The sequence below is a fragment of the Corythoichthys intestinalis genome, chromosome 14 (assembly GCF_030265065.1).
Source record: "Corythoichthys intestinalis isolate RoL2023-P3 chromosome 14, ASM3026506v1, whole genome shotgun sequence".
In the NCBI taxonomy this organism is placed as follows: Eukaryota; Metazoa; Chordata; class Actinopteri; order Syngnathiformes; family Syngnathidae; genus Corythoichthys; species Corythoichthys intestinalis.
Genome location: NC_080408.1, coordinates 32,343,795 through 32,355,905, shown reverse-complemented (window position 1 = coordinate 32,355,905; position 12,111 = coordinate 32,343,795). Strand labels below are relative to the sequence as shown.

General features: G+C 38.7%; 2 protein-coding genes across 4 annotated transcripts in view; one reads left to right on the top strand and one right to left on the bottom strand.

The window, feature by feature from the left end:
- The window catches only part of clcn2a (chloride channel, voltage-sensitive 2a), a 91,056-nt gene that overhangs the window by 23,909 nt on the left and 55,036 nt on the right, over positions 1-12,111 (top strand). For all 3 annotated transcript variants that reach the window (XM_057857267.1, XM_057857266.1, XM_057857265.1), the window contains exon 2: positions 10,668-10,836. In XM_057857267.1, the coding sequence (XP_057713250.1) occupies positions 10,668-10,836 (169 nt within the window). The remainder of the gene's footprint in view (positions 1-10,667; positions 10,837-12,111) is intronic.
- On the bottom strand, positions 5,858-8,434 carry LOC130929774 (zona pellucida sperm-binding protein 4-like). The gene is made up of 8 exons (XM_057857269.1): positions 8,117-8,434; positions 7,838-8,025; positions 7,655-7,752; positions 7,257-7,414; positions 6,999-7,191; positions 6,772-6,919; positions 6,097-6,175; positions 5,858-6,030 (listed from the first exon to the last, which is right to left on the bottom strand). The coding sequence occupies exons 1-8, from the start codon at positions 8,388-8,390 to the stop codon at positions 5,903-5,905; spliced, it is 1,266 nt and encodes a 421-aa protein (XP_057713252.1). The 5' UTR covers positions 8,391-8,434; the 3' UTR covers positions 5,858-5,902.

Below are 12,111 nucleotides of genomic sequence, written 5' to 3'. Positions count from 1 at the left end.
CCTTAATTGTGTATTTAGTTAGACTATACAGCATGTCGACTACACCAGGGGTCCCCAACCTATTCCACTAAGGCACACTGTGGGTGCAGGATTTCATTCTTACCAAACAAGATGACAACACTTTTTCCCCAATCTGGTGTTTTACAAGTGCAATCAGTTGATTGCAGTCAGGTGTGGCTTGTTTTAGCAGAAGCCTCATTGGTTCAACTGTCTCTGCTGGATCGGCTGGAACAAAAACCAGGACCCACAGTGTGCCTTGAGGACTGGGTTGAAAACCCCTGGACTACACTAATGTACCTCTTCTCCCTATAAGTTCTTGCACTGGGTAGTTAGCAGTGCAATGTTACCCACCACTTAATATACACTGGTGTCTCCATATAACAATCGGATGCAAAGGAAGTGACATCATGGAGCGTGCCATCGCCATTTTCAATTTGGCTTTATGGCATTGTAAACAATCGAGGCGGATGATCAAGATGTGGCATTCCTGGTTTTCTTTTCCACAGCCATTGTTTACAGTTTATCCTCTAGAGTCTAGAACAGGGGTCAGGAACCTATGTCTTGCGAGTCATATCTGGCTCTTTTGATGAGTGCATCTGGCTCCCCGCCAACCAGTAATTTTAAATGTGGAACTGACCGGCTCGCTTGATATGAACGAGTTGTGATGAGCTGATAATGCATTCACACATTTTTCTTGGAACTTCAAACGTACGTCGTAATAATATGCTTCAATTCGGTGTCCATTGGTGGTCCTCTCATTGCAGATAGCACGGAGATGAACGTTACTACAGAGCTCGGCTCACGCGTTATGTCTCTGATCAGCCAGCAGCGGGGCTGGCCCTTCCCAACTCAACGCCGACTGAATCGGATTATATAAAAATGCGTAGGGGAAAATTACTCCACGAAAGTGAATTATGTGGTACCAAGTCACTAGGGCTCATGATCAGTTTCACTTCCATGACTTTTTGCCTATCAAAACTGTCTCCGATCAGTTAGCAGCGGGGCTGGCCCTTCCCAACTCAATGCCGACCGAACTGGACTATATAAAAATGTGCAGGGGAAAATTAAACCACGAAAGTGAACTGCATGGTACCAAGTCACTAGGGCTCACTATCAGTTTCACTTTCATGACTTTTTTGTCTATGCAAGAAGCGCGAAACAGCTGTCCTGAGAGGCTCCACCTGTCTCGGCTACTGTTATGCACACACCCTCCTAATTGTAGTTTCCACTTCCAGGAAGTATACGCAGCACCATACTGTTTCTATTTGTTATTTTCAAGTGGTGAGTGTGTAACTTAGCAACTATTATATCATCCCAAGTAACGATGTTAGGCTTTCGTTGTTTTCTAAAGATTTGTTTAAATCACAACTCAGCAACTGCTCGTATAAGCCGAGCGGGCCCTCAGTCCCTTCACTCTCACTTCCGTGTGATGCATTCACGATAAAAAAACAGTGGTCACAAAACGGCGTTCCTGACCCCTGGTACGGAAGGTGTAGTAATTTCGAAATTTCCCGACGACGAGTGATGAGTTTCCGGTTCAGAGGTAAACCGCGCGGACAATGGCGTAACACATGATGCTGCTCCTTTTTACGCAGGTGTAGTCTGTGCCAATGCAAGCCTATCTTGCAGAAGCGGAGGGGTCTTAAGCAAACAGGTATGAAAATGGTCTGCATAATAACCGGAAGTTATACCTCCTAGTGTAGACGTAGCCTCAATGAAGGGGGCAATTTTATCGTCTTCCAATTGGCCTCATTTACAGAGGAATTTTGACCCACCTGCGTATGTTAAAGTCAGCATCCAGTCCCTGACAGCCCTCCAAGCTCAAATCGATTTGACGTCTGTTGCCGTCAGTGGCACTGAAACATACGCTTTCACTGCAGTAGTTCAAATGGATTGGACATCTATTGTGAGCGGCGGCCCAAAAATGTCCCCTATCCTATTTTAGATTTTTATCTACTGTATATGCAACAGAAAATGATTCATGGTTGAAGGTCTTCTCAATATCACATAAATGCTTTACAAGACAGGCACAGAATGTAAAGCGGTAGAAAACAAGCACTTGTAACAACGGAGGCGGGAGACTATTAAAAAGTTAGACACTATAAAATTCTGCGCAATCAAAGAGCTAATAAAATACACCGCCACCATTAGGCAGTATGATAGATCCCAATTAAGTTTTTCCTAATCATTTTGGCTCAAGGACAACTTCATCACATCTCATTATCTCTCATCAGAGATTTCTCGTTAACTATGTCCTTATCAGTTTAACACAAAATCTCACAAATGCATCAGATTTAGGTTACAACTGATACAATTTTACCTGTCATGTTATATTGATCTAAGACAAATATACTAACCACTGCGCTGTCCCCTTGAACATAAAACCTGAAAGATTGGTGGTTGTTTTTCTCTAGTGATAAACTTTGACTTTGTCATTTGCTACAATTAAAATGCTTATTTAAACATACTAGTTGCATCATTACTCCGCCCAGTGGTGAAAGCACGCCTGTGATGTCCTGTATATCAACACAGCAGATGCTAAATGCTGCTATACTGGCACCAGATTGCTCCCTTTTGCTGGCTAAAGCAGTAACAGTTAACACATATCAAACGTCTAAGATGAACGATTGAAATGAGATACCCCACACGTTGGGGGAAAATAATCTGCATGTGTTCTTACTGATCAACATAGCACGCCAGACACATGCAGTGCTGGCCAAAAGTATTGGCACCCCTGCAATTCTGTCAAGTAACGCTCAATTTCTCCCAGAAAATGATTGCAATTACAAATGATTTGGTAGTAATATCTTCATTTATTTTGCTTGCTATGAAAAAACACAAAGAGGATAAATTTTTTTTAATTTTTTTTTTTTTTTTTTTTTACACAAAACACCAAAAATGGGCCGGAAAAAAGTATTGGCACCCTTTGAAAAATCATGTAATGCTTCCCAAATTTGTGTAACTGCATCTGATACTTACCTGTGGCACATAACAGGTGGTGGCAATAACTAAATCACACTTGCAGCCAGTTGAAATGGATTAAAGTTGACTGAACCTATGTCCTTGTGTGTACCAAATTGAGCATGTAGAAAAGAAAGACCACAGAACTGTCTGAGGACTTGAGAAGCAAAATTGTGAGGAGGCAAGGGCAATCTCAAGGATACAAGTCCATCTCCAAATACCTGAATGTTCTTGCGTCCACCCTGTGCAGTGTCATCAAAAAGTGTAAAGCCCACGGCACTGTGGCTAACATCCCTAGATGTGGACGGAAAAGAAAAATTGACAAGAGATTAGTCGAGGTTCTTTATCCATCCGCACAACATCCAAACAAGTTCAAGCTGTCCTGCTGTCCGAGGATACAACAGTGTCAACCCGTACTATCCTTCGGCATCCGAATGAAAAAGGACTATATGGTAGGATACCCCGGAAGACCCCACTTCTGACCCAGAGACAAAAAAAGGCAGGCTGGAGTTTGCCAACTTACCTGAGAAAGCCAAAAATGTTTTGGAAGAATCTTCTCTGGTCAGATGAGACAAAAGTAGAGCTTTCATGGGACCGTCTGACAAAGGCGGAAGCGTTCACCGGAACATGTCAGGTAATTAAATCACCTATTACTTGGGATAAAAAAAAGTTTTGACTAAAAAGTAGAGCTTTATGGGACAAGGCCTCAATGTAAAGTTTGAAGGGGGGAAAAAAACGAGGCCTTCAAAGAACATGGTCCCCAGTCAAACATGGCAGAGGTTCCCTGATGTTTTAGCGTCGCTTTGCTGCCTCTGGCACTGGACTGCTTGACTGTGTGCATGGTATTATGAAGTCTGAAGACTATCAAATTTTGCAACAATGTAGGGCCCATTGTAGGGCCCTCGGCTGTCATGGGTCTTCCAGCAGGGAAAATACCCAAAACACACTTCAAAAAGCACTAGAAAATGGTTTGAAAGCACTGGCGACTTCTAAAGTGGCCAGCAATAAGTCCAGACCTGAATCCCATTTAACACCTGTGGAGAGATCTGAAAATGGCAGTTTCGAGAAGGCACCCTTCAGATCTGACCTGGAGCAGTTGGCCAAAGAATGGTCTAAATTTCCAGCAGAGATTGCAAGTCTTATTGATACCGTAAGCGGTTGTTATTTTGTCTAAAGGTTGTGCTACCAAGTATTAGGCTGAGGGTGCCGTTACTAATGTGCGGCCCCGTTTTGAGTAAAAAAAATTTTTTTTTTTTTCCATTGCAAGCTAAATGAATATATTACTACCAAAGCATTTGTAATTTCATTTTCTGGGAGAAATTGAGCATTATCTGACAGAATTCCAGGGGTGCCAATACTTTTGGCCAGCACTGTATATAAAGCAACAAATAAAATATATTCTTTTGAAAAAGCATTAAACATGAAGCAGCATGTTTAGAAGCAAAAAAATATTCTAAGATGTAAATTTGACAGAAAAAAAAGCTTAAATCGCTACTTCTAAGCAACTCAAATTGTTAACGAACACTTTTTTGCCAAGATTAAAATGTCTTGTTACTTGGAATAAACTGAAACAAATTGAAACATTAAAAGTACCAGACCTTTGCCCCAAATCTGATTCAGGGAATAAAAAGTTGAAGGACAATTTCACAAACCAACACCTCTCAGCAATTTTTCAACAAATGAATGTCATTGAACATCTCAGCATTTAACCATTGGACTAAGTCATCTCAACTTTTCCAATGAATACCAGTTTTACAGCATGTGTGCAGCATACAATTTTAATCTAATTTCTGTAAGAAAATTTGTACATTAGCCAGAGCAGACCAATTTCCTAATATTCAGGGAAACGTTTAGTGGAAAAACCTTTCCCATGAATGATTTATCAGAGCCTACTTTAATGAACTCCCAGATGAGTTATCATTGGAAAAATGTAAAAAAATAAAATAAAATTAAAAAAAAAAAAAATTGGAAGACTGAGATTAACTGAAGCGATTTAATATTGGAATTTTTTTTTTTTTTTTTTTTTTAAACAAAGTGGTAAATGTCAAATATTTAAATGTTAAAAAATTACCAACTTCTAGATGCAAGCTTTAAAACTGCAATACTTACTTTATGTGGAATAATCTTACACATTAATCCATTGACTCAAATACTCAAAGATGGAAATTTTAGTCAAATAATCCTAAAACAAATTTGCAGTGTACAATAACCTTTCAAGAAACCTGCTTTTAGTACATTTGGCCTATCGCACTACTTTATTACACTATGTCTTAAAAGCCAAAAGGTGCAGGTAAACATTGAGTGAACTTGTGCATCCAAGAGCTCAGCTGTATCTGCAACCCTCCACCCCTGTTCATATGAGCAGAACAAGCAAGTCTGGAAGAGTCGTGACGCCCATTTCAATGAAAGGAGGGGGTGGAGGCGAAAAGGCGTGCAGAACAGAATGATGCACAAGTTGCAGCATGGAGAAAACTGAAGGCAAGAATGAGCCTTGTGGGGAGACTGGGGTTGCACATCTTTAAATGGATTGCCAACATTAATGCAAAGTTTTATGACTGGGAAAAATCTGGAAATTTACTCTTGTATAACAGCTCTAGGAGTCATTAGACGCTTAGTGTGTTCTACTGTGCCAAGTTTCCATGGGATTAAAAGGTCAAGTCTAATGCGGTGTACATTTTATGCCCTACAGAAGGAGTGGGAACCTACTGTACCCAAATGAGAAGTGAAGGGTAATATGTCAAGGTTGTTTAGCCATGTACTGTATTTACTCAACCAATTTGAAGTAAAAATAAAAGTATTTTACTTTGGTGGCTTAAATTAGTTCCATTAGTGCCTCTGTACACTTCCAAGGCAGCGACCTTCATATTAGCAATAAGACAAAGCATCACTGCAACAGTGCTTCTAACAAGCCTTTATTAAAAGTCACGTTTTTGGTAGGTGGTCATCTGCCCCAATTTTTCAGGGCATCATTAGAGTATCCTGTCATAGGAGTCAGAATCACCTGCTTGCTAGAGACCACATCCTGGTTAAGAGATTTGTGGGCTGTGGCTGCAGATTTTCCTGCATGATCTGAACGTTACAAAAAAAAGTTAGTTGAATGTCTAAAAAGCTGTTCAAAGTCTAGCAGTTACTCACGACGTCTGTGATGGCAGTGTTGTTCACAGGAATTTGTGCTGCTGGGATGGCACACTGCTGTAGCACAGTGAATGAAAACCTGAGAAGAGTCGCTGGTTAGTTGCACAACGGTGGGTATCTAGGCTAGAAACAGTAAAGTTGATGTGAATGGCGCCACAACTTTTTCATGTGTCAATTTTAAACAATGTTGAGAAACAACAGTCAAACCAAGTGCCATTGTCATAATTTTGCCACATTTGATGATTCTTCAATCATTGTTTGAAAGCCGTTTAAGGATATTTAACCTCAATTGGTGAGCAGGCAGAACTATCTGCATTTAGTATGAATGACTGCTTTTTGATTAGAACAATTTAAACTTGTGTTGAAAAAAAAAAAAAATTGAAAATTTAGTATATTAGCATCAGTACCCATGTAGCTCCAAGTCTCAAAAAGCTTGAGTAGATACTAGTGAGATTTTCCACTGGTCAAAAGTTTGTAACCACATTGGGGAAAGTGTTCTGTAATTAACGTTAACTATTGGCTATTCAAGTCCAAAACACTAGCATGACAGTTTTCCTGTGTTGTGGACTGATTGCGTAAGGAAAAGCGCCATTATCTCAAGAGTAAAAGACTTGAGCTGTGTTGATCAACACTGAGCATTCTTAAAAAAATTTAAGTCATGTTTTGACACATTACCCTGTCCTTTTGTGGGCTGAAGTAATTTGGATCCACAAAGGACAACATCTTGAAGATGAAGCGCTTGTAGTGCGTCGGGTAGTGTATTCTAGAAGACTCTCGCACAGGAACCATGATTGTCTGGTAACGGTCATCAAGGTAGGGACACCTGCAACACAACATCTGTGAGACTAGTAGAACCATCTTTGGATGGAGTTACATTAAAATAGATATATAAATGCATTTACCCATCAACGATTAGATCCCATTGAGGGATGCTATTTGAATTTGGGCTTGTAGTGGCCCAGCAGCGCTCCAGGGTCAAAACAATGTTGGGGTCAGACCTATCAAGGATGCGGACTTCAACATACACTGGTTGCTTCAGAACTTTAGTGACTGGGTAGTCCTCCGCGGTGTAGAAGGAGTTATAAGCTGCCTCTTCTGCAAGTAGTTTTACATTTAGAGGCATCCAAAATACTGCATTGCAAGACCGTCACAGTGCATACCTTCAACACAGCCCTTTGAGAAACATTCACCATTTCCCAGTCTTAGCTCAACTTTTAGTGAGCCACCGGCAGCAACTGACAGAGGTGACGGAAGGTCATTGACCTCTATGACCAGAGCCTCAACAGCTGTGCCTGAATATCTACACTGGAACAACAACCTAAGGAAAGGAATTACATTAGTCCAACAAATGCCACTCATTTCATTGGCTGCAACATGTTCAATTAATTTCAACCAGGAGAGGCTGAAAGCTCCAAATCAAAAATGGATGTTAAACTCAATGAAGGCCAATGTCACAAATATCTGATAATCATGATTGTGTTAGATTGTAGATCTACCAGTACATGAACTGAAACTGGTTTCAGAGTAGGTTGCTCAAATGTAGAGCTAAAATACTTACTCAAAATGGCTGTCCCTGGTGATTGAGCCTCTGGGTCCAATTCCTACTTCATATGATGATGACATGTGGTTCTCGTACACCACAAAACCTTCCTCCTCCTTTAGTAAAATGTGGTGAAAACACCATTAGATATATTAGTTTTGTTAACTTTACATAGCAAAAAAGTTAAAAGCTATAACCCACCTTGACAGTCGTGCCGCACAGGGTCATGGGGAACTGAAAAATGGCAAAAGCGGCAGTGGTGTCAACTGCATCACAAGTGGGATCATTCATTTCAATCAGGCTAACTGAAGTCACATCCATCGGAGGCAGCGTGGAGTCGCGAGCTACCACCACCACAAACTGGCCATCTCTTGTACACTGCACGGTCACTGACAAGATTCAAAATATTAAATCAACTTTCCAAACTTCAGAAAGTCGTGACATTTGTTGCGAAATACTAATCTGAACAAACAGATTTACCCGCTTTGCCATAATAGCACTGGCGTCCATTGTGGCAGCAGTTGATGGCTTCACACTGGTCTCGGGTGATGTCGCCGGTTCCACACTGGATCATCTCATTGTGCTCAACTTGGCATTTGTCCACATGAGTTGGAGTCAAAGGTACACCCGCCTGTTTCTGGGGCAACGATGCAGGTGGCTTCTTGTGCAGACCCTCCATCCAGGGCTGAGCATCACCAGTCCAAAGTGCAACAACCACCAGCAAAACACCAAACAGGCTCCTGGAACGCTCCATGATGGTGCTCGAGAGTGCAAGGACACAACCTACATGTCAAACGTTGGCTTTATACTGGATAAATGACTGCGCAGTCAGCACCTCGTCATCACTGGTCAATTGAGTGCCAGCCTTGTGGAGTTAATCATTTGGGACCTGACAGGTGGAGCTCATTGGCTGTGCCACAAAAAAGTCAATTTGTGACTGCTGAATCAAAATTGAGGGTATTGGAACAGGCAAAAGAGGTATTTAGGCTGAACAATACTCTAAAGGTAAAAAAAAAAAAAAAAAACATTCAAAGACAACTAATTGAGTTTTTCAAGAGTTTTTTTTCACTCTGGGTGTGTTTAGATATTTGTCAGAATTATAGTAGAATTGTAGTCCTTAACTGCCTGATCGCTTGCCAAACCGCCAACCCAGTAGATGGCGGTAATGCCCCATAATACAAGGGGTAAACTGCCAACAAAAGACAAGAAGAAGAAGAAAATGGAGTGGACATTTTATAACCAGCTGAGTGAGGTTGTGTGTGTTTATATAGACTCGTCATCAGCCTGCAAATCTTATCTTACCTTATTACCTAGAAATTTAATAGTACCTGTTTTTTGAGTGCAAATGAAAAACATTCGTTGACTTGGGATTTTTCCAGCCGTGTCTACTAACTCACTTACTGCCATTGGCAGCAATATTTTTAACTGGGACACTCCCACTCAAAATGGATTGGACGTCTGTTGCCGTCAATGGCACTAAAACAGTGGTGGAATGTAAGGAAGTAAAAGTACTTTGTTATTGTACTAGTATATTTTTGTGTGTCTGTACTTTACTTGAGTACAAATATGAAGTGGAACTTTTTACTTTTACTTCACATTTTACAGCACGCATCTGTACTTTGTACTCCTCTGCTTTTCAAATTGTCGCCTGCGTAACACCTTTCTTTTGTTTGTTTTCTTTTTTTCTCATTTTGAAATGAAATATTTTCGCTTTCATGCCTTCGGCGCAATCGATAAGACCCGTGCAACTATACCGTAATTGAACACTAGAAGCAGCAACACGAGTACTAGCAAGATGAGGCAGGTGGACAAGATATTGACTAATAGAAACCAACAGTGAGAGCAACACGCCTTCAGATGGGTTTTGCACACTCTTGTACAGTAGATGGTTGTGTGCACCTGATAGTTACTTGCAATATGCCACTGAGCAAAATTTGGGAGTTTTTTAGCTTGTTAAGCTTTTGTTTACCGTGCAGTCAATTTTCATGTTTTTTCCCCCCATTCTACACAGTTTTATATAAAAATGAGCAGTCAATGCATTTTCGGGTTCTTTCGTTGAATATTGAATCTCTATGTATATTTATATTTAAAAATAGTATATATACATGTATGTATATATATATATATATATATATACCGTATTGGGCCGAATATAAGACGGTGTTTTTTACATTGAAATAAGACTGAAAAAGAGGGGGTTGTCTTATATTCGCGGTCTAGACATTATACTCATTCACGACGCTAGGTGGCACCACATACCATTGAAGCGATGTTCTGTCATGACAATTCGTAGCTACTCTCCGCATTTACGACGATAGATGGCGCCAGATATCATTGAAGCGATGTTCTGTCATGACAGGTCTCAGCTACTCTTAAGTTTAACCAGTTGGCATTATTTTGTTGCAATGTTTTTCCTTATTCAGATTTGTTTCAAGACTACAGTTACAGTTAGACTTCACTTTGATGGTTAATGCAGTTATTGCAATTTTGTTGTTTTATCACAATAGATTGGTTTATTTACATTTCAAAAACCAGAAGCCATTCATTTACGAATGTGATTGCACTTTAGTTTACATATTTAAATGTTCAGATATTAAGATTTAAATGAGGCAAAATAACATGCTTTTTTACTCAAATATATTGTTATAATCATTTGTTTCGGATTTACTGTAATTATTTTCTGTATAAAAATGAATTTGGTGTTCAAAAAGTCTTTTTTTCAAACGAGTCTTGAAAAAGAGGGGGTCATCTTATAATCAGGACCATCTTATATTCGGGCCAATACGGTATATTACATTTTTGCATCTGGAGAAAATACTTTTACTTTTTACTCGTAAAGTAAATTATAAAGCAAGTACTTTTGTACTTTTACTTGAATTAATTCTTTCTTAGATACGTAAGGATTTTTTGCACCTGTATCTCTACTTTTACTTAAGTAAAAATAGTGAGTACTTCTTTCACCACTGCACTAAAGCATGATCATTCACTGGAAGTGGCTATATGTAAGTGGAAATCTTTGTGCTGCATGCAGATGTATGGGCGTTACACTCAGGAGCTGGGTGTCTACGCCAAGGCAGAAGCGGCCCGCTTACGGGATGGTGGCGTGCGCAATGGTGGAGGACTGCGGCGGAACACCAGCGTCCGAAGTCGCACTGTGGACTTCCAAGAGTACAAGAAAGGCCCGTGTGCTAAGTGCCTGTGTGAGTGATTAGTTTTTCACCCCTTCTTTTGACAATTTCTGTAATATTTGTTACATTAATTTTGCATATTTTTCTCAAAGTTGGGTAATTTAATGAAGACATGAAGTCATTGGTTGATTTATTGAGAGTATAAAAAAAAACAACAAAAAAAAACATTTAAACTAATTAGCCAATGATGTTGAACAGCAGTAGAAGGCCTTCCAAAAGGGAAAGCTTGCCGCTGTTCACTGAGTCATTGCTGTTATTTTTTTACTTGCACTATCCAATATTCATGCTGAATTCATTTAAAAGTGGGACTATAAAAGATGATCATAAACTTATTTCATTTGACCATAAACAATTTTATATTCATAGTACAGTTAACTTTTTTTTATTAAATAATTGACTAATTATTTAAAAGTAAATGATCAATTAATAATGTAATGAAAAATGAGTAGTTATTTTATAAATTTAATTAACTGTTTTCCATATATCTTAAAGTTTTCTTGAGTCATTATTTGAATTTGCTAAAGTCAAGTTGATTTTATTTTTTAAAGCCCCAAATCATTAAAGGATCTCAAATGGCTTCACAGACAGATAACAATTAACAGTGAAATGAAAATGTTACGGAAATGATTCACAGTAAATTAAATTAGTAAATATTAAGATAAAAATCTATAATTAAAAACAATAATAAAAACAACAAGCATTTAATGAATTTAAACAAAAACAAAGAATAAAATACTTCACAAGCCACTTCAAATCTTAAAAAATATATGTATATGGTTCTAATTAAATTTTTTTTTTATAGTTTTTAGTCCAGTTAAACATTTTATGTTGCTGTTAATTCGGTATAATTGTGAACATTACAACTTAAAAACACAAATAATTGTTAAAACAAACTATTTTTACGGGTACACTAAACATTTTGGAAAATTTAAATAATCCATTCCATTTTTGTATTCAAATAAACTTTTTTCACAGACATTATAAATTCAAGTTTATTGTCTTAATTAATCCACCCATCCACTTTAAATACCGCTTATCCTTGTTTCATTGTTATTTTTTAATTAAATTGATTATAAACAGTACAATTAATACAGTGGTATGAAAAAGTATCTGAATCTTTTGGAATTTCTCACATTTTTGCATAAAATCACCATCAAATGTGATCTGATCTTTGTGACAATCACACAGATGAAAAAACAGTGTCTGCTTTAACTAAAACCACCCAAACATTTATGTTTTCATATGGATAGTACGCAAACAATGACAGATGGGGGGAAAATAAGTAAA